The following is a 26,179-nucleotide window of genomic DNA, read 5'->3' as shown; positions in this document are numbered from 1 at the left end:
TCGATGTGCCTGTCCTCCTCTGTGGGGATATCAGTGCTGTTTCAGGTTTTCATGCCCCACTTGTGCACTGGGGACATACATGGGTGATGTGTGGGCTCATGTTTCTGGTAGAGCCTTGCCTGTTTCTTCCCATTCAGAGGATTTTGGGAAGGTTATTTAAATAAATAATAATAAAAAAATATTTTAATTGACAATAATCAAAATAATAAATTCAGTCTAATTAAATAATGAATAAAAAGTAGTTGCAAAATAAGATGTTAAGGCAAGAGGGCAAAGGAATATTGGGAGGGACAAGATCTAACACAGTGCTGGAGCAAAACGTATGTGGGGCATTCACAAGTAGGTGGGAGAATACAGCTTCAGACCCTCGGGTCCCAGGATATTGTCCTTCCCCAGGAGAAGAAGACATTCTCCACCTCTTTGACTGAGCCCACACCCCTGGGCAGAAGTGATTCCACCCCAAAGGGGTGTGGTGGTGTAGCCTCATGGTCATAACCTTGTGGTGGATACCAGAGGAGCACTCATCTCTAATGATTGGTCGTGGCGGCTTTTCCCCTACAGTCCATAGTAGTCCTATGAGCAAGATTTGGCCTTCCCTGGTGATCTTACACCCCAGGCTATCATCTGACTACCTTGTATGCCATCTGGGAGGATGGGGCATTTCGGGGAAACAGGTGAAGACCCAACAGCCTCTTCCAGGCTGCCTGCAAGTCTGTCTGCCTGGGTGGAAGATGCAGTTGTTCCTTCAGGCTTGGGAGGAACAGGAACATTGCAACTTCCTACAGGCAGTTTCCTCAGTGAGTCTCTGATTGCACCACTTCTACACAGAGCAACAAGAAGCCTTTAAAATTAAATTTTCTATTTAAGAGCAGGAAGACCACTCTGGAGAGGTTTCTGTTTATTCTTTAGGTGCAATGGCTCTGCACGGGCTTAGCCCTCTGTGCAGCAGCCCCAGCTCTGCAGAGGAGGGTGCTGAGACTGGATTACGTGTGTCTCACTGCCAGAAGCTCTGTGGCATCACTTCTCCATCCCTTTACTCCCTTCCACCCCCACAGAATCACAGAATCTCTAGGGACGGAAAAGACCTCTAAGATCATCAAGTCCAATGCTTAACCCAGCATTGCCAAGTCCAATAAAACTGTTTCCCTAAGCACCACATCTACATGTTCTTGAACACTTCCATGGTCTTGTGGTGTGTCCCCATATCACCCTGCCTGCTGCAAATCCAGCCTTTCAACACTAGCAGACCATATCCCAGATTGGCCAAATCCACAAAGAAATCTCCACCTGCTCCACGAGCTTTGGAGCAGGTCCTGGAGCAGGGAATTTGCACCACATGCTCTCTGCTGCTTCACGGCCATGTGTTCCTAATTTCCTTCAAGTCAACCAGAGAAGCACTCAAGTCTTTCCATCACTGAAAAGAACAGTAAGCCAAGCACCATGGGACAAATCCTACCCCCACTTTGGAGATGCAACACCCAAGAGGGCAGTGGGGATCAGTGGAGGAGGAGAGAAGCTGTGGTGCACTTCAGACCGGGTGACAGCTGCCACCCGCTCAGCATTAAAGCAATAAATCTGTGGGATCTGGGTTTATTCTCCTCCAAATCACTTTATTATATTGTGAGTAATCACAAAGCCTTACAATGCTGAAGAGGTTCTTTAAAAAAACAGACTAACACAGCGACAGTATTTGCCAGCTTTTGCTAAGACTAGTTTAGCCAGCAGCTAGCGTGAGATTACACAAGGAAATCTTGCAGTCTTCAATTGGATTGTCACATTGGGTTTTTTTACCACAGTGGTGCAAAGACAGTAACTTTGACAGTAGGTGATAACCATAATGTTTCATCTATGTACAGGCTTAAAAAAGTAAACAGCTTTCTTTAAAAAATAATACATTTTCTGCCAGCAGAAAATAATTCTCTTAAAAAGGCAAAATCCAGTAAAACCCCCACAACTTTCCTCACAAACTGCTCTTGTCCTGCACTGCAGTTTGTTTCTGTTCCCCTCCAGATCTCTGCCCACAGGCAGCCCCATTGCCTTTTTAAGAAAATCAGTGTTTCCTGTGATTGTGAAGGCTGGTCAAACATTGCAAAGGCTCAGTAGAGGGGAAAAATCCTCAAAACTGAAGGAAGGGGTGATAATCCCACCCTAAGCTACCCAAACAAATCACTGAAATTGAGATAGATGAAAATGTGGGAGTATTTTAGTACCAAATTTCAGTATCCAAAGTTAGGTGTTGACTCTGACTTTTATGGAGTCAGTGGGTTTGGGCAACGGTGTCCATTTTTCAAGACTTTTGGGGGTATGAGGACAAAACCTGAGCTTCTTCCAACACTCCCAAGGACAGTTTTGAGACGAGTTTATATCTGCATCACCTTTACATGGATCTCCCTAAATCAAACATTGAAAGTGGCCCTGATGCAGGGCTGTGTTTAGAGACCAAACTGCAGATCAGCTTGAGCATGACCCCCGTCCACAACATCCCATCCCCCTGGACAGAGCGTGCCAGATGTGGACCAGACCTCAGCAGTCACCTCCACTGCTCCTATAAGCAAATTGGAGGCTTCACACATGGCATTGAGTCATGTTGTGCTGCCTTCTCCCACTTCCTCCTAGACTGGAGAAAAAGAGGGGCCAGAGGGGTTCCCCTTTGCCAGCATTTCAGCAATGGAGGGGGAAAAAATCAGCAAAACTTTGAGGACCAGGCTTTTTATCAGATTTCAGTTTATCAGATTCACATGGCAACCAAGGAGCTGTGTGAGAGAAAGAAAAGCCACAACTCTAGAATAAAACCCAAAGATCTTTTCTCTGATAAGCAAAGTGCTCCAGGGCCACAGGCACCAGTGTTAATTCTTCCTCTGGCACGTTCTCAGAAGTGTTTTGGCACTGCAAGTTGCCTCACATATGCCCAGATGAGCTGCAGATGTTGTGTTCAGATGGGGAATGTCAGCCTGGAAACAACTTACTCTCATATCCTCTGGGACTGCATCTTGGTTTGATAAGGTCATCAAGAAAGAATCCCTGTCAAAGTTTCCTTCCAAGCTTCCCCAGGAAGGGAAGAGGGATTCTTTTCAATTTTTATTTTTTTTAAATTTAGCTAAGCTACATGATGTGTTCCCTTTGCAACCTCCATCATCAAAGGCTGGTTCCTGGGTGAGATGTGGCTGTTAGCAGACCCCTCTGCTTCCCTTCCTCTGCTGCACATCATCTCTGACCAATGGCTTATTGAGGTTAAAAAGACAAGAGGTTGCCAAAGCTGGACCTAAGTTAATTAGACATGAAAAGGATCAAGGTGGGAAAACAAGGAGAGATTGGTGGGAAAAAGTCTCGACTTACTCAATGTTTGTTGCACACCTATGCAAATAACATGTAAAACCCAGCACATTAGGTACACCCTGTATTCAGGTTTGTCTGGAAATGTTTCTTCAAGACTGAAAGTGCATGACAGAAAACAGGGTGCTGCTAATGAAGGCAACATCCAGAAGGCACATTTTGGGGAGTAATAATTAAAAGAAGGATGATGCATGGGTTTGTAAGCCAGCAGCTACCGAGCTGGTATGTTTTGGTGTGTGCTCTGCAGAGGTGTAGCTTTGCTCCTACAAACGTGTCTGAGGCATGAAGGGTTTGCTCTAGACTGAGTGTTCTGCCCTGGGACCTGCAGAGCAACTTGTCCCCGCATCGTCCAGCATCACCGCTCCTGAGCCAATGGCACGAGTGAGGACCTCAACGCACTGGGTAAAATCTGGGGCCTGCAGGTAACGCGGACTGAGATCTGAGAGTTTATAAAATCCACAAACAATCAACTATTGGCAAATACAAATATATAAATTATTGACAGTTTTACAAAAGGCACACTGCAAGCCATCTCAGTCCGACACCTGTACAAGTCCCATGGTCCCCCACCCTCCCTGCCCCACCCCTTCTTCTCCCCAGCTTTCATCACAAAACATAAGGTGCTGCTGCTACGGATCCATGGCTGTCATGGCAACTGAGGATTTCTTTTTTGGTCAGGCCAATTTGTCGGTGGTACTGTCCTTCTTTGATGGTCTTAAGACACTGTATGTCCTTCCCTAAGGTGATGCTTTTGATGGAAGGCAGGTATTTCAGCAAAGTCTTTGGCAAGGATGATATGCCTGTCCCAGAGAGGTTGAGCTCTTGTAGGGAGTTCAGACCAAAGATAACTTCAGCAGACAGTGACTTCAAGTTGGGATTGTTGGATAAATCCAGAACCTGGAGGGCTTGGAGTTCCTTGAAGCTCTGAGGAGATAACTCCCTAAAGCCATGCAGGCCACTGAGGGATAAATGGATCAAGTCTTTCAGCCCTGTGAAGTCTCCTTTCTCAACCTTAACCAGAGGGTTTCCATCAAGATTTAAATATCGGAGAGGAATGCCTTGAAGGTTTGGTATAAATGTTAGCCTGTTTCCAGAGAGATTTAAATTCTGGATGTTGGGAATGCTCTTTTCATGGTGTCTTGTAATTGTGCTGAGCATATTATTGGACAGATCCACATTCAGGGATTTGCCTTGACCTTTTGAAGCAAAAATGTCCATAGCTATATCCAAAAGGTTGTTATTGCTTAGATCTATGTCACTTAGAGGAGAACTGGAGAAACAGTCCTCCGGAAGGACTTCCAGAGAGTTATGACTCAGATCCAAGGACTCCAGGTACCGAAGCCTGGAGAACGTCGTGGAGGAAATCTTGGCAATTTTGTTGTAGCTCAGGTCGAGACTCACCAGGGTGGTGTATCCAGGGCCAGTAAGCATCGATTCATTTATTGTTTCTAGATTGTTTGATGATAGATCCAAGTAGGAAGTGTCCAGAGGGATTGGTACAGGAACAATGTGTGAGCCTATTCCACTGCAGTCCACTTTGGTCAGGCTAAAGCTGTCAAAGAGACCAAAGGTTTCCACTTCACAGTGGCAGCCAGGGAAGCAGGTTTTTGTGGTACCAAAGCACGGAAGGAGAAGCAGCAAACTGAACCAGGCTAGGAAATGCATTGTTCTCCTGGAAAACAAGACAATAGAAAAGCAGATTTAATTGCTGTAGAAATTACTTTATGAAGGATGTGTAACTGTTTGACTTATGCAGTCTTGTCCTTTCTCTTTACAAAGGGAAAGATTAAGCATACCCTTAAACAGCATGGATATTCCAAAAACTTTTTCTCTCATGTTATGAACCCCAGTGGGAACTCAATGGAGAAAAAAAATTGGGTCAGCAGTCTTTACACACATAACCAAATTGAGGCAAAATTGGAAATGAGCTGTAAGAACAGTAGGCTGCCTTAATGCATGATCTATCAAACATATATGCTTTTGACTGGACCATGGAAGAAAAGGCCAGCTCCTTACTGCACAAATGGACATCCCATCTCCCTTCCTTGGACTTCAGATGCAAATTTTAGAAGTTTGGATTTGTATCAGGTGGCTAAAAACAACCCTCCTTGGCCTGGTGGCAGCTCCTCAGAGCAGAGGAACCGAGGCTTGTTCAGTCTAACCCAGCCTTTGCTGTGGTGGGCCCAGCCCCCTGCACAGTGGAGAGAGGAAATTTGTTTCATATAGAGTCTTTGGGGAGCCTCTGCTAATCGCTGATTAGCAGGGCCAATTAGAAAGGAGTTCTCTCCACTGCTTTGGATTTGACCCTTCTCCCTCCAAGACATTTCTGTCTCTCCATCATCTCACACAAGAGAGGCAGAGAGCTGATCTGCACGCTCCAGCTTTGCTGAACCTCTTCAGATGGCATCCTAACAACTTGCCCACACAACAGTGGGCAACAACAGCTGCATGATTTCAAGAGACAGCCAAAACAATCTTTAGCTCTGCATCTCTGGAGAGGGGGCATAGGAGCATGTCGGCGTCCTGCAGGTCAGCACAGAGGCAACAAGGACTGTCCTTACTGGTTCCTATTGCAGTCATGGGTGATGACTCCCCATGCCTTACAAAGGAGGTCTCCAGAGGGCTGAAAACAAAAAAATCTCACCCAACCAGACAAGCAGATCCATCAACACTAGTCCTTGGCTGTGCTGCTGGCCATAAACAGACACTCACATGCCAACTGCTCATTTAACAAGAAAAATGTTAAAGAAATCCCTTTAAATGAATGTTCCCATCCCATCTTCAGCCTCCCTGGTCTCTTACCTTTCCCAACCCTGGCTTAAAAGCTTTCCATTAACTTTCTTGCAGTATCATGTTTCCCACACACCCTTTGATCTGGCTGAGATTCCTTCCTCACAGCCCTTGCACCTTCCCAAGACCATTTCCTAGAAATTCACACTTCATCTCCCCTCACCCACCTCTTGTATTCAGTTTCTCTCCCTTTTCAGCATGGTCTTCTTGGCCCTGCTCTCATTTCCAGGAGATTGACTGGGGACTACTTGCCAATGTGCAAAAAAATAAAAGCACAAAGGGGGAAAAATGTTGCAAAAATACTGTCCGGATCACTGATGTGACTTGTATGTCAGCGTCTCCCAGACCTCCTGCAAATAGACAGCAGAGACTGGGGCTCTGGCCAAGTTGCCTGCAACTAAACTATTGCTAAAGGCCCCTCTGGGGTCCATTATTCCATAGAAACAACAGAAAATTGGTAAGATGAGCCCTAGCCTCAGTCCATCTCAACTGTTTCTTGAGAAAACACATATGTGTGCAGAGAGGACATAGGGGGTAGGGCTCTTCTCTGCAGACACTTTTCCAGATATCCCTTTCCTAATGACATCAAGGCTGATCCCCTCTGATTCTGTGCAGACAGACATAGCTCGCTGCCTTCTGCAGTCCCTCCTAAAATAAATGCTACTATTTTTATTTTTTCATGAAGCTGCATTTGGATTGCACTGAAATATTTTATTACCAGGGGAAGTTACAGCAGTGGGGAGTTCCTTGTGAACTAAAACTGCAAAACCTCAACTGTTAAATATCTCACATACAGGGAAATACCTACATTGGTATCAGCCCAGTCTACTGGCATTTCTTCTCCCAAATTCTACCTATGGCTATTCCCACTTGATGTCTCTACATGGAAAGGACCTTCCAGCTTCTTCAAAAGTGCAGGTCAATTCCTCATATAATTGTTTTAGCTCTGGTGGGAGCTGAATTATACAGCAAGAAGTCCAAAGACACACCTTTTTTTTTTTTTACTTTCTGAGCACTGGTAAAACTTTCATTGGCTCCTTATGGAGCACCTGAACAAAAGTAGGAAGATAAGACCCAAAGCCCTAATTTAACTGGGAACAGACTTTTAATAGGGCCTGTAGTGGTAATGGTAATGGTTTTAAACTAAAACAGGGGTGATTCAGACTAGATCTAAGGAAGAAGTTTTCTATGATGAAGATGGTAAAACACTAGCACAGGTTTCCCAGAGAGGTGGTAGATGCCCCATCCCTGGAAATATTCAAGTCCAGGTTGGATGGGGCTCTGAGCAATCTGGACTAGTTGAAGAGATTCCTGATTTTTGTGGGGAGTTGGACTGAGTGGTCTTTAAAGGGTCTATTCCAATCTAAGCTATGCTATGATTCTATGAATGGAGAGAAGATTAAAAACCTGTGCTGGGCTTTGATATGCACCTGCTCAAACCCTTTTGACATGGGAATTCCCCTCCTGATCAACCTCAAAAATGATTGCCAGATACAGTGACTCTCATTGCAACATCCATCACTTCAGCCAGCAGTAAAGACAAAACATGACACAGCTGAAATGCAGTCCCCAAAGCTCAGCTGAAGTATTTGCACAGCATCCATTGCCTCTTCCCTCCTCACAGCACTGCCACAAATTCTCTCTTACTGGCTCTGCAATTGCTTTGCAGATGGGATACAATCCATTAGTACCAGTTGGAAACTCCCTTATGGAGCAGCATGGAGCATCATAGGCAAACATGCCACTTGGTTAATAGCTCTGATAAAAGATAGGAGAAATAAAGTTACTGGTCATCTTCTAGTCCAAGAAAGAGACTCCTGCCTTGCCAAATAATTGGCAAAGAGCTTAGTCAGGTACAGGCATGTTTGATTATTGTGTAGAACAACCAATAGCTCTCTTTGAAATGGGGAAAGAAACAGACCGCAGGCACTTACATTTCTGTGTACAGTGTGTATTTGAAACTGCACCAAAATTCCTTTGGATTGCTGCCCACAAGCTGCTTTGTTAATAAAGGCAGGAAGCCAAGATAAAAGGAAGAGGAGTTATCCTCTTGCAATACTGGGGAGTTTCACCTAGGTGAACACCATGGACAAGAAACCACTGTGAGGTGATTTCTTCATCACCTGTGAGGGGAAAGTCACTGGGAGAAAGCAGCCCACCCTGGGGCTGGTTTAGCCATGTCCTCTTCATTTCTTTGGCTATTAAGGTATGGAGAGATCCCAGTGATACATTTTGGCCATCTGGAAGCTCTAGGGGACTTTTTATACCCACCAATTGCAATAGGAGCTGCTGGGGTGCAATATCTTCCCCCACGTTTCAGGTGCCTCTAGTGACTGCAGGGCTCTGGTCTTTATATCTTGCTCATCCTTTCTGCAGGGCAAATATTCTGAGACAATCCTAAGGAGAGCCTGTGGTGGTTAATGGAGCCAGTGTTGGACCAAGCTCCTAGTAGGATGCCAGCCTTTTCCTCAGATCCCACACCTCTCCTTTAGCCTCCAGATGCCGTTATGCCTTCTCCCTGCTATGCTCATCCATTGCCATGCCCTGTGGCTGGACTCACACAGAAAACTCACACTGAGATTTCCCAGCCAAAAAGCCCCAACATTAGAAGCAGATTGCAGAGGAATGTCAGGCCTCAGAAGATGGTCAGGGAGTGAGGTGGGAGAGAGGAAAGCTTTGTTAGTGTGTTGTTGCAAATTCACACTGCATTTGATTTCTTCCTTCTCCTCTCCCTTAAAGACTTTTCTCATTAGGGAGATCAGCTGGCACATCCCTCCCTGGATGAAAGCCCATTGCCTGGGGACTGGTCCCCCTCTTTGGGAATGCGGATATTAAGAGGATGCTACCTAGGCTACCTCCAGTTCCCCTGGCAACCACCAAGCTGGAATTCCCCATAGCAAAAAAATCAATGACTAATTAAAGAAATAATACAAGGGGAGGTGTTTTAAAGTTTGCTGTTTGATGGAGTCAGGGAACATCTGCCCCATTCTTCATTCTTCATTCCCTCAGCCTCTTTCAACATGCCTCTGAGCAAAGCATCATCTGAAATGCAGCTGGGGTTGGGGCTAAAGGCCCAAATTCACCCAGTGAAGCTTGAGGTACATGGGTAAGAAGTGGAAAAAAAAAACCCCAAAACACTAGGTTGTCTTTGTGGTGGGGTGAAGAGAATGAAATTGCTCCAGAAGGGGATGAAACCAACCTAAGACCATACACATCCCTGGCGATGTCCTTCTCTCCCTTGTCAGTGATGGAGTAGGATGCCCAATCTCCCTGGTTACTGCTTCCCACCCCATTCTTGGCTGCACCTTCCAGACCCTAGTCCCTCCCATTAACCAGATGCACTTGGATAAACCAGTTTGGATCACTGATCCAACAAAAAACCCTCTGATCTTTCTCTTTCCCTTTGCTGGGTCAGTTTTCCAACAAATTCTGGTGACCATCCATAGGGTTACCAACTCTCATACAGGAGTGGAGAAAACAGAATCTGTCTTTTCCATAGCCCACAACTAGACCAGATCAGATATGACATGATTCTGTAAGGCATGGTGGACAGATCCTGATAATTTCTATATTTCTTGCCAATATTAATTCTGGATTAGCAGCAAATAGACAAAATTTCAAAGAAAAAGGCAAAAAGGAAGAGCTGAAGTCCACCTGTCCCAAATAGAGTTGTTGTCCTAGCAAAGGACAAAAGAGTTATATTAGCAACAACGTTTCAGGAGGAAAATTTTGGGATTGTCTTCTGCCTCTTGTATCAGCCAAGTAAAGAAATAAAAAAAGTCTTCGTAGCAAAGCTCACCAGGCCCACTTGGCTGCCAGCACTAATTGGGGTCAGGGGAAAAGGAACATTATTGGAAAGTGAAACAAGTGCATAGGTTATGACAGAGGCCATAAATCCTCCAGACTGAAGGAAAAAAAAAAAAAAAAAGTTGGCTCTGGCTCTTTCTCTTTTTAAATATCTTAGAGGCTGATATCAGTGGCAGCTGGGACAGCATTTCCAGAGAGCCAGAATGCTCCAGAGTTGCTTCTCGACAACAAAATTGCATAAGAGACCTTTCCCCCCCTTCTCCACCCATTAATTATTCTGTAAAATTAGAATAATTACCGACTAAAGTGCAGCACTAGCAGCAGCTACACTTTTCCAGTGTGGACTCTCCCGGCTGAGCCCAAATGACACCACAGATGCAATCGCGGTCGGGTCTCCAGATCCCATATGCCAATTTGAGCAGGCAGCAAAACCAGCTCAAACCAGCCTACAGCCAGAGACCATTAAACCCTTGCTGCAGACACACACCCCTCCCATAATAAAGAGACTGCTGCTGACAAGGTTACTCTTTTTTTGTTGTTGTTGGTTTTTTTTGTGTGAATCTATTGAAAGTAAAGGTCATTCAGGCTTTTGCTTCGCCTGCTTCAGACCAGCTCTTCCTGCAGAATGCTTCCTCACATAAATGCTGCAAAGAGCTCTTGATAAATATTATTAAACCTCACCAAAAAATGTTGGTGTAAATGGGAACAGTGTTTTCTGACCTGCTTGCTATGTTTTGTTGTTTGCTGGTTTGAGAGACACTTTGCAAACTGTCCTGGTTTTATACTCAGTGTACGAGACTTCTGGGGTTTAGGGAGACGAGAGCTAACGGGAATCCAAGAAGTATCTGGTTTTTATGTTTGACCCTGCATTTGTTAGATGGGTTTGAGAGAGTTCAGTGCAGTTACTCTTGGTGTAACTCTCTCAGCAGGATGAGAATCAGTCCCTTGGCTCTTCCAAATTGCACTTGATTTCATGGAGGCCTCCATCAGGAGACATTGCACAAGTCACTTTTAGGGGATAAGTTATCACCCTTCACTTCACTCTGATGGCTTTATCTGTGGGACTTGCAAAGCTGCTTAGAACAGCAGATATCCCAAATTTTCCAATAGGATATAGAGACAGAGATTTTCAACCCTATTTCCCTCACCAGTGCATGCAAGTGTTAGGATGAGGGAAAGCTCTGCCACTGGGGTGGTGCCTTTAGCCCTTATGGTTTAATGTAAAGAGACACCAAGGGCTTGATCGGGAGTGAAAAAGCATCCTGCAGGTACCTGAATCCTGCTTTTTGCTCCATGTTCCTGCTCCCTGGGAAAAATCAGAATGAAATGCAAGGAATGCAAAAAGAAAAAAAGAAGAGATTTTGCTATGAATTCCTTTGTGCTTTAATTATTTTGCCTGGCAAGATCATGGAGCAGATCCTCATGGAAATTTTGCTAAGGCACATGGAAAATAAGGAGGTGGTCAGTGATAGCCAACATGACTTCACTAAGGACACATCCTGCTGGACAAATTTCACAGCTTTCTATGACACAGTTACAATGCTGGTGGATGAGGGAAGAGCGACTGATGTAACCTACCTGGACTTGTGCAAAGCATTTGACACAAATCCACGCAACATCTTATTCTCTGTGGAGAAAACGTGGATTGGATGGTTGGATGACTCGGTGGATAAGGAATTGGCTGGACAGTCACACTCAAAGAGTTAAAGTCAACAGCTTGATGTTCAAGTGGAAACCAGTGAGGAGTAGAGAAGCTGCATAAACAGAGACAAGATGCTGCTTCCTGATCTGGACAAGAACCCCACTGCTCTGCATCAAGTCTGTGTTTGCAAGACTTGAATTTCACCAAACCCCATGGAATAAAGGTTGTGGACAGCCAGAAGGGGGCAAAGAACAAAAATCAAGATACCATTTCACATTTTTTCATCTTGGTTATTTCCATTTGCTTTTCTCCTCTCTGGACAGAAATTGCTGAGCCAAAACTGCAATGACTTTCCAGCATCCAAACATGTCCTCCATCCTTTAGGGAGATTTTTGTAGATGTTACAGGGGATGGGATAGATAACATTAGCAAAGGCAAAGCTAAATTAAGCATCAAAAGCATCAAAAGCATTTCACAACCCCAAAGGTAAAGCCAAGCCGCCCCTCAAACCACCACATGGGCTGCAGAGAAGATATGAGGGATTGACCTAGAGGGAACCCAGTGCCTCCAAACCCTACAGCTCCACACTATGGATCTCTGTTCAAATATAGAATCATTTAGGTTGGGAAAGACCTTGAATATCATTGAATCCAGCTGTTAACCCAGCACTGCCAAACCCACTACTAAACCATGTCCTTAAGTGCCACATCTGCACATCTTTTAAATACCTCCAGGGCTGGTGACTCAAACACTTCCCTGGGCAGCATGCTCCAATGCTTGACAACCCTATCGGTGAAGAAATTTTCTGTAATTTGCAAAATAAACATCCCCTAGTGCAACTTGAAGCTGTTTCCTCTTGTCCTATTGCTTGTTACTTGGGAAAAGACACTGAAATTCTTGCTTGGCTGAAAGTCTCTGCTCAGTATTTTAATGTAAAAAGAGAATCCTTTATTTAATAAAGAAATGGAAAGACTTATTAAAATAAACTTTGTTACAACTGTTAATGTCACAGTTCCCATCTGCTTTGCAAGAGGCCACAGATAATTTACCATCCTCATGCTTAAACAGCTAGTAGTTTATTCCACTTGAGCTATCTTCCCCATCAGGCATCCCTCATTCCCCCTGGAGGAGGAAACCAAGGTGCAGGGTGGTGTATTTTGGGATCTGACAAAAGGAAAACATGTGCGGGCAGGTCTGCCAGCCCATACAGTAACTTCCAGATCATTTACATCCGTGGCTGAAATACAATTTCTGCCACACTAAAAGCTTTGTGCCTTGAAAAAATGCATTTTGTGAGGGAAGATCAGCCCAGGGAATTTTTCCTCAAGTGGGAAAATGTTTGTGCCACATCCAGCACAGGAAAATTAGGAATTAAATCACCGTGGCATCAGGATTTGCACAAAATTCCCACTTCTCTGCTCAGTCCAGAAAGCTGTCAGCTTAATAGCAGTTTATTTCCAGGTGGAGGAATTAGTCTCCTGTGGATTTTGAAAGCAATTTTGCTCTCCAGCCTCAAGTCAAGCTGTGCTTGTGCCCAGAGGGGGCATTCCCAAAAGGAAATTGTTTGCCAGGCCTCCTTAGTGGCTGGGGGCAGAGGAAGGCAGGTGTTGGAGTGGTGCAGCACAAGGAGGGATTCACAGGGTTTTATGGGATGTGAGCAGACAGGATGTGAGCATCCCAGCCCCACCATTGCCTCCTGGCTATTCCAGCTGCAGAATCACTCCAACTGGGAGCTTTGGCAGACACAAGTGCTTCCCAGCAGCTTGGGATGCATGGAATCAGTCAAACAGGTGCCAGCAAGGGATGTGAGAGCTCAGAACTTTCTCCTGCTCTAGAAGCACTTCCAGCATGGCCACCTTAAACTCTTTTACCCCTAACAACTCCTATTTCTTGTCCTCCCCGCTCTGCTTGTTAACTGTGAGCACTTCCAAGAGCAGGAGGCCTCACTATCCTGGCACTCGCTGAGTATAAGAGAGACTTCATCTCTGCCAGGAGCACAAATATTTTCTTAACCATCTCAAACTCAGCCTGAATAGAATTTTTATCATAGCGACATGTCCCAGAATGGGAGGTCTCTGTTATTTTGGCACAAACTCGGGAACAGACCAGCCCTTCAACATGGTGCTTCATAGCCAAAGGAGAGGTTTACACAGAGTTTTATGCCAGTCCTAGAGCATTGTGCTGTAGAATGACCTTGTGAAGGTACCTGCCCCATTACCTCCAATCCCCAAGGACGCACTGTGAGGCATGAAGGGAGCCTGTGAGTGCCCAGGCTTTACCCAAATCACATCAGTAACCTTGAGAGGACTCAACCCTCCTCCCTTCTTAACTAGTCAATTATTGAAAGTAAAAATGATGGCAGCAAGCTTCTCGTGGAGGCTCAGCCCTTGGCGACACACACCTGACAGCCAGCCCCAGACAGCTCCTGTGCTGGCTCCTGCTACGATGATACTTTTTCACTGCACTCCAGCTCCCAGAGACATGATATAATTCCAGAGGAATGCACTCCAGGATGAACACCATATGCCAGCGAGGAACGTTAAGAGGTGCAGCACGGGGAGAGGAAACCTCCTACCCACACTGGATACTTCTTGCTTTTAGCTGTTAGAAGAGCTGATCAGCCATGCCACTATGCCCAGCTGGGAAATGCCACATGCCATGCACATCCCTGGGATGGCAGGTACCGTGTTCCCTGCCAGGGAAGTGCAGGTTGCAAGGACCCACCAGCAGCTCTCTGGTCAGTGAGGGAAAGGCGTGATGCCTATGGATGTACCCCACATCCCTGACCTGGATTGCTTCCAATCACCCCATGAGGGCTGGCCTGAGCTGCAGAGAGACCATGCTGCATGGGTAGACATGGATGGGTTCCCCCAGAGGAGATGAGCTAGGCAGGGGGAAGGAAACAAGAGAGAGGAGGGAGGACAAGGTGATACATCCCAGGGTGATGACTCAGCTCTTTCTGGTGAGACACATCCCACCAAGAGCAAGCAACTCATCACAGCCTAATCATCCTGTATTTCTAATGGCTTTCCAGCTCTTTTTCCTTGAATCATAGAATCATTAAGGTTGGAAAAGACCTCAAAGAGAATTGAATCCATTACAACAGAGGTGGCTGCAGATCAGGTTTAAGCACTGCCTCCAACAGCATGCCTTTGTCATGGTGCAGCCGGCACTGGAAAAAATCATTAGAAAGCAGAGGAAAAAGAAATTCAGCCTGGCTGGGCAACACCTTCAGCCCTGGCAGAAGGATTTTAAGAGGACCCCATGCAGCTTTAGCTCTCTGAAAGGCAGAAGCTGCCAATCTCCCTTCTAACAGCCCTGAGGGGTTGCTGACTTCAGTGAGGAAGGGCAAAACGAGGAGACTGGGAGTTAAGCTGGGTGCCCAATGGCACTGCTCCAGCTGGCCCAGGGATTCTTTGTGGGCTTTTTATTTATTTTTGCGGTTGGATTTTTTTCCATACACAATAATCTCTGGGCCCCTTTGCTGTCTGTGGTTCTCAGCGTGCAGCTGCAGGCCCTCCACTGAAGAGATAATAAACACAATCCTGGCCATTATTGTTGCAAACAGCACAGCTGGAGGTTCCCATCTCATTCCCCTCATGGCCTTTCTTTGCCCCCCCCTCTCCAATAATTCTTGCATCGTGATGCTGCAAGCAATGAATGACAGTGATGCTTGGTGGAGCATCAGCTGGGGCTTCAGAAGCTGCCCCCACCCCAGTGAAGCACGTGAGACATTTACTAGACCCAGTGGGTTTCCTACAAGGTTTGTGAAGGGGGGATTTGGGGAGGAGAAGGGTTGTAGGTAGAGCAGATAAGGGGTTTTACCAGTAGTGTGCCATTCCCACCATGATTCCCACTGCAGATGATGTTTCATTGCCCCCATGATGTTCAGCATCTCTTCAGCTCTTTTCCTCTCCTCCTTGGCCCAGGATTCTCCAATCCCTCTTGGCTGGTGGAGGATTTTGGAGAAAGATCATCTGAAGTGGGCTGGGAGGGCCATTTCCCCAGCAGAACCAATTTCACACCACTGATGCTGCCCTGAGTCCCCATTTAAGTGCCTCAGTTTCCCTCCTGACACTTTAAGGGTGACTAGCACTAGGTTTGAGAGGTGTTCACTCACCCCCATCTCCAGGTTTAATTCCCACCAGTTTAACTGGGAAGGGAGCACAAGGCCTGTGGGTCTCACCCCGCACAGAAGTCCCCGGCCAACAGTGTCACTGCTGTAACTGGTCCAGACAAATGTTACCACAGTCCCTGGGCACCAGTCCAGCTCCCGCCTTCCTGGACACTCTAGGGACAGCAACCCTGCTTTGCCTTCTGCAAAATGGGCAGTCAGGCCAGGGGAGAGGGAAGGGGATGGATGACACTGGCCAGGTTCAGTTACCCTACGATCCTATAATTCTTTGAATTCTCCAATTCACTTGCAAGAAGTTGCAGTGCTCTGGTCCTGGACAGATACAAATGGAACTTTTGCAGTAGGATTAAAGTGCTTTGGAGAAAGGATCTCCCCCATCCTGCTCTGTGAAGTTTGGCCTCACCATGCCAAGTGCTACAGACATATCGTTCTCAAGGACGGGAGGAAAACAGGCTCTTTTGGGGTCAGGGACATCTCCTGCCCCACTTGGAGACAGGTGACACAAGCCTCATGCATATGTGTCACCTCAGACACAAAGGGGTTGAGGAATCATGTCTGGTTTGACCCATCAGACACAATAGGAGTTTGACTCTCAGTTTTTCCTGAGGAGGATTATCTTATTCAAAGTAAAAAATAAAAAATCCTTGAAAATACAGTCCTCATCCCTGAAAGTGTTCAAGGCCCGGTTGGATGGGGCTTTGAATAAGCTGGTCTAGTGGAAAGTGTCCCTGCCCATAGCCAAGGTGTTGAAACTGGATGATCTTTAAGGTTCAGCCCAAACCATTACATGATTTCTCTCCCCACCCCTGGGTTGGAGCTGCTGGCAAGAATCAGGGGAAGGGAAAGGAATCACCATCACAGAGACACAGACTGCAAAAAAGAATGAGGAAGGGAGAAACGGGAAGGAAAAGAAACCGTGCCGACACCGGCACTCAGACATTACACACAGCACGTGGCCCTCTGTCTGCTGTGGTGAAGATAAAGTGCTTTTTTCCAGTTTGCCACTGCTCTGACAGGAGATTTCCAGCCTGGTTAATGCAACTCAGAAATGTCCCATGCTAAGGCAGCCAGGATGGTTTAATCTTTTGCAGTGTCTGTAAGCAGAAGGGAAGGCTGGGGCGATTTCCAGAACACATATTTCCTTCCCCCCTGCTGCACACCATGAATACAATAGAAACTCCCAGGAAATTAACCCCCCTCCAAAAAAAAAAACTTGCAATAAAAATTAAAATATCAAGATTTCCTTGTAATGAATGGCTGAGCCATTCATACATTTGCCTCGATAGATCCAGGTGCCAAGTTTTAAGACAAGAAACAGCTTGCTCAAGCCAGCCTTTATCTCTTCCCAGCCCTCAACATCTCCGTGTTTGGAAGTTTCTTTTGATAGCCTGCCAAGGCGGCCAGTGCTGCAGCTACCGTGCAGAGCCTGGGGGTGCCAGGGGTCAGGAGGGCCGCTGGACAAGGATGCCTTGTCTCATCCCACCCTCCAGACTCTGCTTCTCCCCACCAACCAGCTAACAAAAGAGAAGGAGGAGGAGGAGGAGGAAGGAGGAGAGACTGAAAGAGGATAAAAAAAAAAAGCAGTTAGGGATGGAGGGAAAACTCTAAACCTCTGGAAGACGGTGGCTCACCTTTTATTCCCAGCTCGGTCTTGCCCGGGGGTGACACTCACTGCTGCTCACTGTGTGGCTGCCTGGGGAAGCACAGGATACTTTTCCCTATATTAAAAAAAAAAAAAAAAATCCACAAAAACCCTTAGAAACTTCTGCATGTTTTCACCCTTTTCTCCCAATTTCCTCTCATCTATTCAATGCTGATTTATTCCTTGCACTTGGTTGTAAATAGTAGAGGTGCAGGAGACCCTCATCCCAACCCTGCAGCCTTTCCTGCCAGTCCAGCCTGTCATCAGAAATTAATGTCCCCTGGGATGTCTGTCACGTCCTCGTTCCCTCCAGGCATTTTGTTATTGCTCCCCACTGCCTCTGACAGCAGCTGCTCAAATTCATTCACAAATCAGCACCGTCTGCCCGGCTCCGGGATGCCGCAAGCGACAATCCGTCCGAGGGCTGCCGCCCGTTCCGTGCCCGCCCCGTGTGCGGCCAGCACCGCTCCCCGCGCACCCACCGCCTCTGCAGCAGGGCAGGGGCAGCTCCTCCTCGGGCCATTTATAACCCGTGTGTGTGAGCAGGCACCTCCCCGTCCTCTCCAGGCCGGGACTGCCTCCCTGGGTCAGGCGGGAGCAGAGCCAGGCCCCGCGCCAGGGCGATGGCACGCACTGACCCGCTTCGCCTCTGAGCGCCTGCGAGCCCACAGCCAAGTTCAGCCTGCAAATCCAGGGACGTGCCAGCTTCCTCCGCTCCTTTCAGCATCTAACACATCCAGCGTGCTTCTTGTTCCCGGAGAGATCGGCGAGACGGTCCAACGCTGCCTTTCCGCGCCTCTCCTGCCGGCGTTCGCGCTGCTCCTCGCCGCTGCAATAGCCCGCTGCTGCCAGCACCGATCAATGCGATGTTTCAGCGCATCGCCAGCCATCGGCACCGGCTGCTCTCCGCACAGCAATGGCACAGTGTCCAGCCAGACAAGTTTCCTACTGTAACTTCAGTGAATGCTGTTATTCAGGCGGACGGCAGCTGATTTATCATGGCAGGCACTCGGGGAAAGCTTTCCATTCGGGAGACCGGGGGCTGCTCGTCCCACTGCCGTGAGCTCGGCAGGGTTCGCTGTGCTTTCCTTGCAGCCGTGCCCCAATGTCTTCGCTGCCACGGAATCGCGTTCACGAACCGTGCCGGCGAGCGGCGGCTAACGGAGGCGATGCCACATCCCCGCGACAAAAGCCACCAGCTCCATCCCCACCACTGTCCTCCCAGGCTTCCCAAATCCCAAGCAAGAGGAGTGAAGTTGACAGACCCTTTTGTTTCCGGAGAGCTTGGCACGTGTTGTGGTTTACTGAGCTAATAAATCTGCCGTGGGCTGCGCCTTTTAATGACTGCAGCATTAATAACAAGTTTCCTGGGAGCTGCTTGAAAGTTTACAGGGTGTGTGCACTATCAGGGGAACCCCGTGCTTTCTGACCTCCTGCTTCAGAAGTCACACCCAGCAGCTCAGCAGCTTCTTTCTTTCTTTTTTTTTTTTATGAGAGAATGAATAAATCTTGCTCGGCTTTCTCTCCCCCCTTCCCAAACACACCTTCCCCGTCAGCTTAATCCACTCACAGATGGGAAGTTCCCAGTCAGGAATGCCTTTGCCATGCCTTTATCAATACAACCCGGGGGAAAAGGACCCCCGCTCTGCACTTTCCAGCTTCTACACTCCATCCAGCCGACCCCTCCAGGCTTTCCTTTCCCTCTCCTTTCTCTCCTTACCTGGAGTAAGCTGCAAAGCCCTGCGAGCCTCCCAGCACCAGAAACCCAGCAAAAAGCTTCTCTTCGCTCCCGAGAGTTGAGGGGAGGGCCCGGAGAGGAGGAGGAGGAGGAGGAGGAGGGAGAGGAGGGGAGACAGGGAGCCCTGTGTGAAATCAAAGCCCCGAAGCCGGGCACAGGAGGCGGTGCGGAGCCTCCAGCTGCTGGTCGGATTACTCTGCAGCCGTGGCGATACCGAGACCTCCAGAAACCACGATTCCACTGGGGGAAGGGGAAGAGATTCCAGCTGGAGACGCTTCATCCCGGGAGGGGAGCCGGGCTGGGGACTCGTACGCCCCCACCGCATCGCAAAGTTCCCCCTCTGGAAAAACCAGAGGTGGGGAAAAAAGTAGTTTGCTTCCACCCGAGACCTCTGTCCTTCCCCCTACCCTGCACCCCCGGCCTCTGAACCCCCCGAGAGCAAAAGCTCATCCCACCGAAAAAAGTTTCCGCGCTCTGAGGCTGGGAGGGCTCCGCAGCAGGGACCCCCGGGGCTGGCCCTGCGCACCCCGGCAGGCGGCAGGGAGGGCTCAGCCCATCGCGGCACAGCTTCCCTCCTCCCAAAAACGAGCCCCACGGTTCTGCACACCCGGGGAAGTTTGGAAGGAGGTGCAGAGCGGAGTGCAGGGGCCAGGGAGGGGATGGAGAGCGCAAGGAAGGGGTGGGGGTCAGGGAGGGGATGCGGGGGTCAGAGACAGGGTGGGGGCAGAGGGGGACTCACCGGGGCCGGGGTCCGTTCCCAGCGCCAGGCCGGTTCCCAGGGCGGGATCGGGCGAGCCGGGAGCCGGCAGCAGCAGGGCTTGGGCTGGCTGTCCCCTTCTGCTCTCCTCCTTCTCCCTCCTCCTTCCCGTGCAAGGCGTGCAGCTGGCCGGGCAAGCTGGCTGCCCCCTTCCCCGCAGGAGGAGGGAGGAGGGAGCTCAACAGATGGCTGCACACAAGGGAACATCTGGGAGGAGGAGGAGGAGGAGAAGGAGGAGGAGGAAGGAGGCAGGAGGCAGGACTTGCGCTAGACTGTGCCACTCCTGAGCTGGCAGACCCCCCTTAACAGGGGAAGAGGCGAGGGGAGGCGTCGAGACAGCTTTGCACAAGCACACAGTTCCCCTTCTTGCTGCCTTGCATCCCCCTGGCTAAAATTCCTTGTCGTTCCTTTGCTTTCTTGGGGCTCACACCGGAGTTGCCCTTTCAGCACAACCGTGTTACAACCGTGTTTCCAGCTCTGACCTATGCAGGGCTGTATTTGCAGACGAGAGTTCTATTCCTGAACACTGCCTTCATTCAGTTTTCCAGGCCTTTAGTGCCAAGGTCAGCTCTGGCACCCCAGGGTGCAGGTAGGACAAGGCAGCACCAGCGTTTGGGGCTTACAAACTGTATGGTGCAACCCTTGAAATAAATAAAGAAAAAAAATGTCAACAAAAAAACCTCAAACCAAACCAAAACAAAAAAACCCCAACCCCCCAAAAAAAAAAAAAAAAAAAGCAAAACCGCCCCCCCCCCTCCCAAAACAAGCAAAACCTGGTATTAATCCACAGTGTGGGATACAGAGAGTCTGAACCCCATCACTGGAGGATAGGCAGTGCTGGGGCTCTGAATGAGCAGCCCTGCATCAGAATTTCTTGGCTATTAGATATAGCAGCACAGTGGTGGCTTTAGTCATGATGGTGGTACTGGAAAGAATCAGAAGTCACAGATTCACAGAATATTCTGAGTTGGAAGGAACTCACAAGGATCAAGTCCAGCTCTGGGGTGAATTGCCCACACAGGGATTGAACCCACAACCTTGGCATTTTTAGCACCAGGCGCAAACCGACTGAGCTTATCTCAGGTGTCAGGTGCCGTGACACTGGAAAAGGCAAAAGGGACTGCAAGGGTCCATGGGGGCACAGAGGACATCCCCTGTGGCTGGCTGCAGCTTCTTGTACTCAGCATCTTGCACCCTCTGTGTATTACTGGCCTGTGCCAGGTCTCAAGATGTGTGGTTGCTTGTTTCTTAAAAAGTTTAAGTTAAGAAAGTACAATCAGGCTTCCTGTTGTTTGCTTTTAGTAGCACCAAAACACCCCACTTGCCCCATATTGATGATCCGGGTTTGCTCAGACCACAACCTTCAAGAAGCCTGGTGCTGAGATTTGTATTTAGCATCTCTTTGTGATGAAAAAGTGGTGAAAAGGGTTTGGTTTGTTTTTGTTCCGCTCAGCTGCTTTCTCCAAGAACATCACTGCATGGAGATTTGCTGGGTGACCTCCCCGCCCAGCAAACACAGCTCTGGTCAGGGGGGCTGAGTCTCCAGGCAGGAGGTACTGGGGGCATCAGGAAGATGTCACAGTTGTTCCTCTCCACCCTCCGCATTTCCCAGTGTGGCTTATCCAGGATATGTGCTCACTCTGCCCGTCTCAGGAGCTGCTTTTCGGGAATCACCATCAGACTGCGAGAGCTCTGCCAAGGAGCAGCCCCAGGGAGCCAGAGAGAGGAAATATGTGTGCAGGACTCAGCTGGGCCGAATGCTTTTTTTGGGAAAGACCATGGGAAAACCCCTTAGCCTGGGTTGTGATTTTTCATGTAAATGTCACAGTGGTATCTCCAGACATGAACAGTAAGGATCCATTCAGCAGGATCTTTACACTGTTCAGTTTTTGTAGCTCTGAGTAGGAGAAGTTGTTGGACTGGAAACTTTTGTTTAATTTTCCATTTTGTTCATTTTTTCCCATGCTTTATTCTAGGCTTTTGCCATGTCAAAGTTGGCCTCAGGAAAGCAAAATGCCAGCTCAAAGGTGAAGAAATAGGGAATTAAATCCTTTGGCTGAGATCCAGCTAATATATAATATCTATTTATTATATATATGTAGATATAATACAGGCCCAGTTTGATGTAGTTGACCAAAGTCACGACAAGGAGAGGGCTGGCAGTTCTGGGCAATCTGGGGATGGGGATTAGACCTGATGTGATGCTAACACAAAATTAGCTATGCATCCATCTGATTCTTAGCTACTTCAAACAACAACTGTACCAGTGTCTCACCACCCTCACAATTTCTTCCAAAATTCTAATCTAAACCTCCCCCTGTCAGACATTTTGAAGCCATTCGCCCTTGTTCTAGTACTACAAGTCCTTGTCAAAAGTCCCTCTCGAACTCTCTTGTAGCCCCTTTAGGCACTGAAAATTGCTCTAAGGTCTCCTTGGAGTCTTCTCCAGATTTAGCAAGCCCAACTCCCTCAGCCTGTCTTCACAGGAGAGGTGCTCCAGTCCTCTGAGCAACTTTGTGGCACTCCAGCAGACCAAAGAGCTAACTCTCATAATAAGACCGTTTTTAGAGGACATTTAGTCTTAAGATCCTGTTTACCACCATCACTATTTCTATTTCTTTGCCACATGAGAGTATATTTTTGTAAAGATAAAACAGGATTTCCCCAGAATTGTGTGGTCCCATGGACTGAACACTCCCACACAAAACCAGCCGTGCTGTTTTTGGACAAATATCCCCATCTGTCTCAAACAGTTCACTGCCTGGGACACGAGGGGAGGGTAAAAGATGGGAATGCAACTTCAGTTTTCTCTCTCCAAACACCCCTCCTGTATTGCTGGAGCAGAGACCCTAGCAGGTCTGGGAACAATAGGACATCTTCTCCTAGTTAACTCCTTCCAGGAGCATACTGAGCTTTCCTCAGATCTTCTGTTCCCAGAAGACACCAGCTCAGTTCTGTGTTTCTCAATGTCTGATAACATCATGGCTGGTTGGACCTGTTAAAATTCAGAGAATTCTTACGCTAAAGGAAGATGTCTGAGTCACTCTGACTTTCTCCTGAATGAATCCTAATAGACCTGTCAAGGAAAAGAAGTGAAAATGAGGATGACATAAACTGGATTAGTAAGAAGAGCTAGAGTTGGAGTTTTGCCCCATGATCTCTGAGTCCCTCCCTGAGATCTCATTTCCCTTCCTCTAATTATGCAATCCCAGGAAAGGAGGTTTTTCATGCGCCAAACTGTTGGGAAAAGCCACAAAGCCAGGTCACTCTGATCTTGTCCCCCACATGAGAGTACTCCTGCAGAGGAGGAAGCCTTCCCTGGCTGCTATGTAAGGGATTGCTCAGAACTCTCTCCTTTGTGGTGGAGGTGGAAAAGATGGCTTAGGAAGCTGTCCAAGCTCGATTGCCATTGATGTGATTTCTCAGAAGGAAGAATCCACAGCAGCAGCCAGCAGGATTACTTGTGAAAGAGTTCAGTTATTGCAAGAGGTTTAAACAAAACACTGTTGACAACAGCAGCAAACAGCATCATCAGTTCCCAGTGGGAAAAGATGAAACAGGGAGGTCTACCTGCCTGCTCTCAGAATGTTTCCTGTCCTTGTCGGAGTCCTAAAGTAACTCAAAATTAGAAGCCAAGATTTTTTAAACTCCTGTAACAAGTAAGGCTTAAACAAACAACCACTTGCAGCTGCGGGGTTTTATTTAATTCAGAGGAGTGAGGCAGTCTTGGATACACTTTGCACTCTAGACTTGGTCAAAATTTCAGGTTTTTCTGTAGGTCCATCCTCCCCCTTTGTCACTGGACCATGTCCCATGGATGTGAGCCCCTCATCAGTAATTAACTGCAGTCAACTTGCTTGGTCTGTATTGACCAATGGACTGGTATGGAACCTCTTTGCTCACCATGCTGATTATATCAATACCATGTAGTGATTGAGAGCCAGTAGGAAAAATGCACATATTTGGGAAAAGAGGGAGAAGCCAGCTCCTCCTGGTAGAAGCTCCATGGCTGTTGGAAAGGATCAAGGTTCCTCTTACTCATTCTTCCTGCCTGGCCTCATGAATTTTGCTCCCCTTAGTGCCTGGTGACTCAGCTTGACCAAGAGGTACAGCAGAGACCCTCTTCCTCACTGTTTATCCCCTGGCCCTTGCTTTCCCTCACCCCCGTTGCTCCATAGCCTGGTGGATTTGGCACTGTTTTGGATAGTGGGGTCTATGGATTTCAACTCCCTTGAGCTGAGGAAACCTTCTTTTGTGCATTTTGATTAAAATTCAGCATCAGAAAGGCAGGCCAGCCCTCTCCATCTCCTTGAATATTTTCAGGCATGGGACAGTCAAGCTTCTCAGGGAAAATTGTGCCTGTTCCTCACCATAGTAAAGAATTTCTTCCTAACATTTATTCTAAACTTACCCTCTTTCAGTTTAAAACTATTCCCTCTTGTCCTGTCACTGCATGCCCGTGTACTAGATTTCTCTCTCCATGGACAGTGGAAGAGCTTGGGCACTTATGATAGCTTTATTCCCACACTGGGGCAAAGTATCTTTTCAGATATTGTGGAGCCTAAATAGCCCACCCAAGAGAAGTGTGGGCTTTTTTCCTCTGCTTGTATTAGCTGCTCTTGGAAGTGGGTGGTTGTTTCCTAGCAAGATGTTCACTAGAATTCTTGTTTCTTTTTTATAAATGTTGAGACTCCCGTGGCAGATATTTACTTCACTTCGACATGAAGCAATATTTAGCTCTTCAATTAATAAATATTTAGGTTTTCTGGGTTCAAATCAATGTATCCTGAGATTTTTCTACTATGCTCCATGGTTAAGTTCTGGGGCCAACAAGTGGAAAAACCCTGTCATGCTTTTAAGACCTGTTTCTGTAAAGGTATTGGTAGATTGAGTTGATTCTGCTACTGAAAGGTCACATCCTCAGCCGTGTCGAATGCTACCTGGAGTCATGAAGGTTCATAAGGTCACAAAAGGAAGGAAAGAAAGCACAGGGATTTTTATATTTGTTTTTCTTCTCAGTTTTTTGGAAGTGCTTCAATTTGGTATCAAGAAATCAACTTGTAGCTGCAAACTGAAGGGCTGTTTGCATCTTTCTCACACCCTGTTGGGATTTTTATTCAGTTCCATGTCTTTAGATTCTAAATACTCAGAGGTTTCTTTGTCTCTATTTCCCATATAAAATAGAATCAGAATCCCTTTGAGAAGGTGGAAATCTTTGCAGTCAAAGCCAGACTGCCTGGCCCATATTTAATCCACCAATCCACACTGAAATAGTCTGAGTGGTGCATTCAGGGAATTTGCACCCTACTTTATGCTGCAAGATGCTTTGGACATCTCATCCCCAAAGATTATATTGCTGCCATGGGTTGAGGTCCTTTATCCGGAAAAAACAGAGACTTGAAAATTCCCTAGAATTCTGGCCTGTAAAATAAGGTTAATTTACATTGACAAGGTGAGAACCAAGGAGGAATAAGGTAAGAGCTGTGTACTGTGCATACAGACTACAGACACAGATCTTAAGATCCAAACTTAAAGAAAACTTTAGGCTGGAAGAGACCCTTGGAGTTCTTTGCTTCAAGTCTCCAAAGTCCAGCTTTCAAGCCAGAAAGCTCTTAAACCCACACAATATTTTGAATTTGTTAAAGCTCCATTGACTTCACATCTAGAGGATCATGGGTTTCCTGAGACACCCATGGCCTTTGTTAAATGTGTGGGTACAAGTCCATTGCTGAAACAAGCCTGACAGCACCATGTATTGTGGAAAAAAGGGAAACAATATATGAGATTTAGATTATTTTATTTTTTAAATGCTGTTGTTGGAGAAAACTGTTGGCAGACTTGTCTTGCTGCACAAGCAATGAAACCTGGTTTCCTGGTCCCATGAACATTTGCATCCTGCAGTTTTTCCAGTGTCTCCTACAGTTTTGGTCAGGAAATAGCAACCTACAGCCATGCTAGCAGGGCCCTGAGTACTGGCTGGTGGACCAGTAGGTATTTTCTGGCTTATTAATTGGCTGCTGCCTTGCAAGATGAATAAGAAATTGCCTTTCCATTAAGGGACCCATCAAGATAGATTAATTTGCATTTAATTCTACTTTAATTTGGCTTGAATTCTACTTTTCCCTGGTTGATGATATTAATGAAACTTGTAGGAACTTCCTACCTCCAGAGAGTGGACCATTTTCTGGAAGTGGGTGATAATGGCCAACATGCCATTACAAATGTTGATGTTTAAATGCTAGGCAAAAGACCACATAGGCATCATTTTGTTCACAAACCAGGCTAAAGGACAAAAATAACTACAGTCCCAATAAAAGGCAGCATTTTTTCTATTC

General features: G+C 47.1%; 1 protein-coding gene across 9 annotated transcripts; it reads right to left on the bottom strand.

Annotated features, from left to right (window-relative positions):
• Positions 1-1,595: 1,595 nt before the first annotated feature.
• Positions 1,596-20,015, bottom strand: TSKU (tsukushi, small leucine rich proteoglycan). Of its 9 annotated transcripts, none has more exons than XM_041414193.1 (4): positions 19,827-20,015; positions 19,070-19,427; positions 17,339-17,425; positions 1,596-5,005 (listed from the first exon to the last, which is right to left on the bottom strand). In XM_041414193.1, the coding sequence occupies exon 4, from the start codon at positions 4,996-4,998 to the stop codon at positions 3,940-3,942; it is 1,059 nt and encodes a 352-aa protein (XP_041270127.1). In that variant the 5' UTR covers positions 4,999-5,005; positions 17,339-17,425; positions 19,070-19,427; positions 19,827-20,015; the 3' UTR covers positions 1,596-3,939. The 9 variants fall into 9 exon arrangements, with proteins under 9 accessions (XP_041270127.1, XP_041270123.1, XP_041270130.1 ...); XM_041414189.1 differs by lacking the exon at positions 19,070-19,427 and adding an exon at positions 15,398-15,521; XM_041414196.1 differs by lacking the exon at positions 19,070-19,427 and adding an exon at positions 11,840-11,950.
• Positions 20,016-26,179: the final 6,164 nt, after the last annotated feature.

This window comes from Onychostruthus taczanowskii, unplaced genomic scaffold (genome assembly GCF_017590055.1).
Source record: "Onychostruthus taczanowskii isolate IOZ18803 unplaced genomic scaffold, ASM1759005v1 scaffold44, whole genome shotgun sequence".
Lineage (NCBI taxonomy): Eukaryota > Metazoa > Chordata > Aves > Passeriformes > Passeridae > Onychostruthus > Onychostruthus taczanowskii.
The sequence above is the reverse complement of the archived record's forward strand: the minus strand, read 5'-3'. Positions and strand labels throughout refer to the sequence as shown.

Excerpts from the sequence above, each read along its gene's own strand:
- TSKU (XM_041414188.1), bottom strand. The coding sequence starts at position 11,549 with ATGTTGCGTGGATTTGTGTCAAATGCTTTGCACAAGTCCAG. Across the intron at positions 5,006-11,508 it reads AATGCTTTGCACAAGTCCAG|GAGAACAATGCATTTCCTAG; the intron begins GTAGGTTACATC and ends CTTGTTTTCCAG.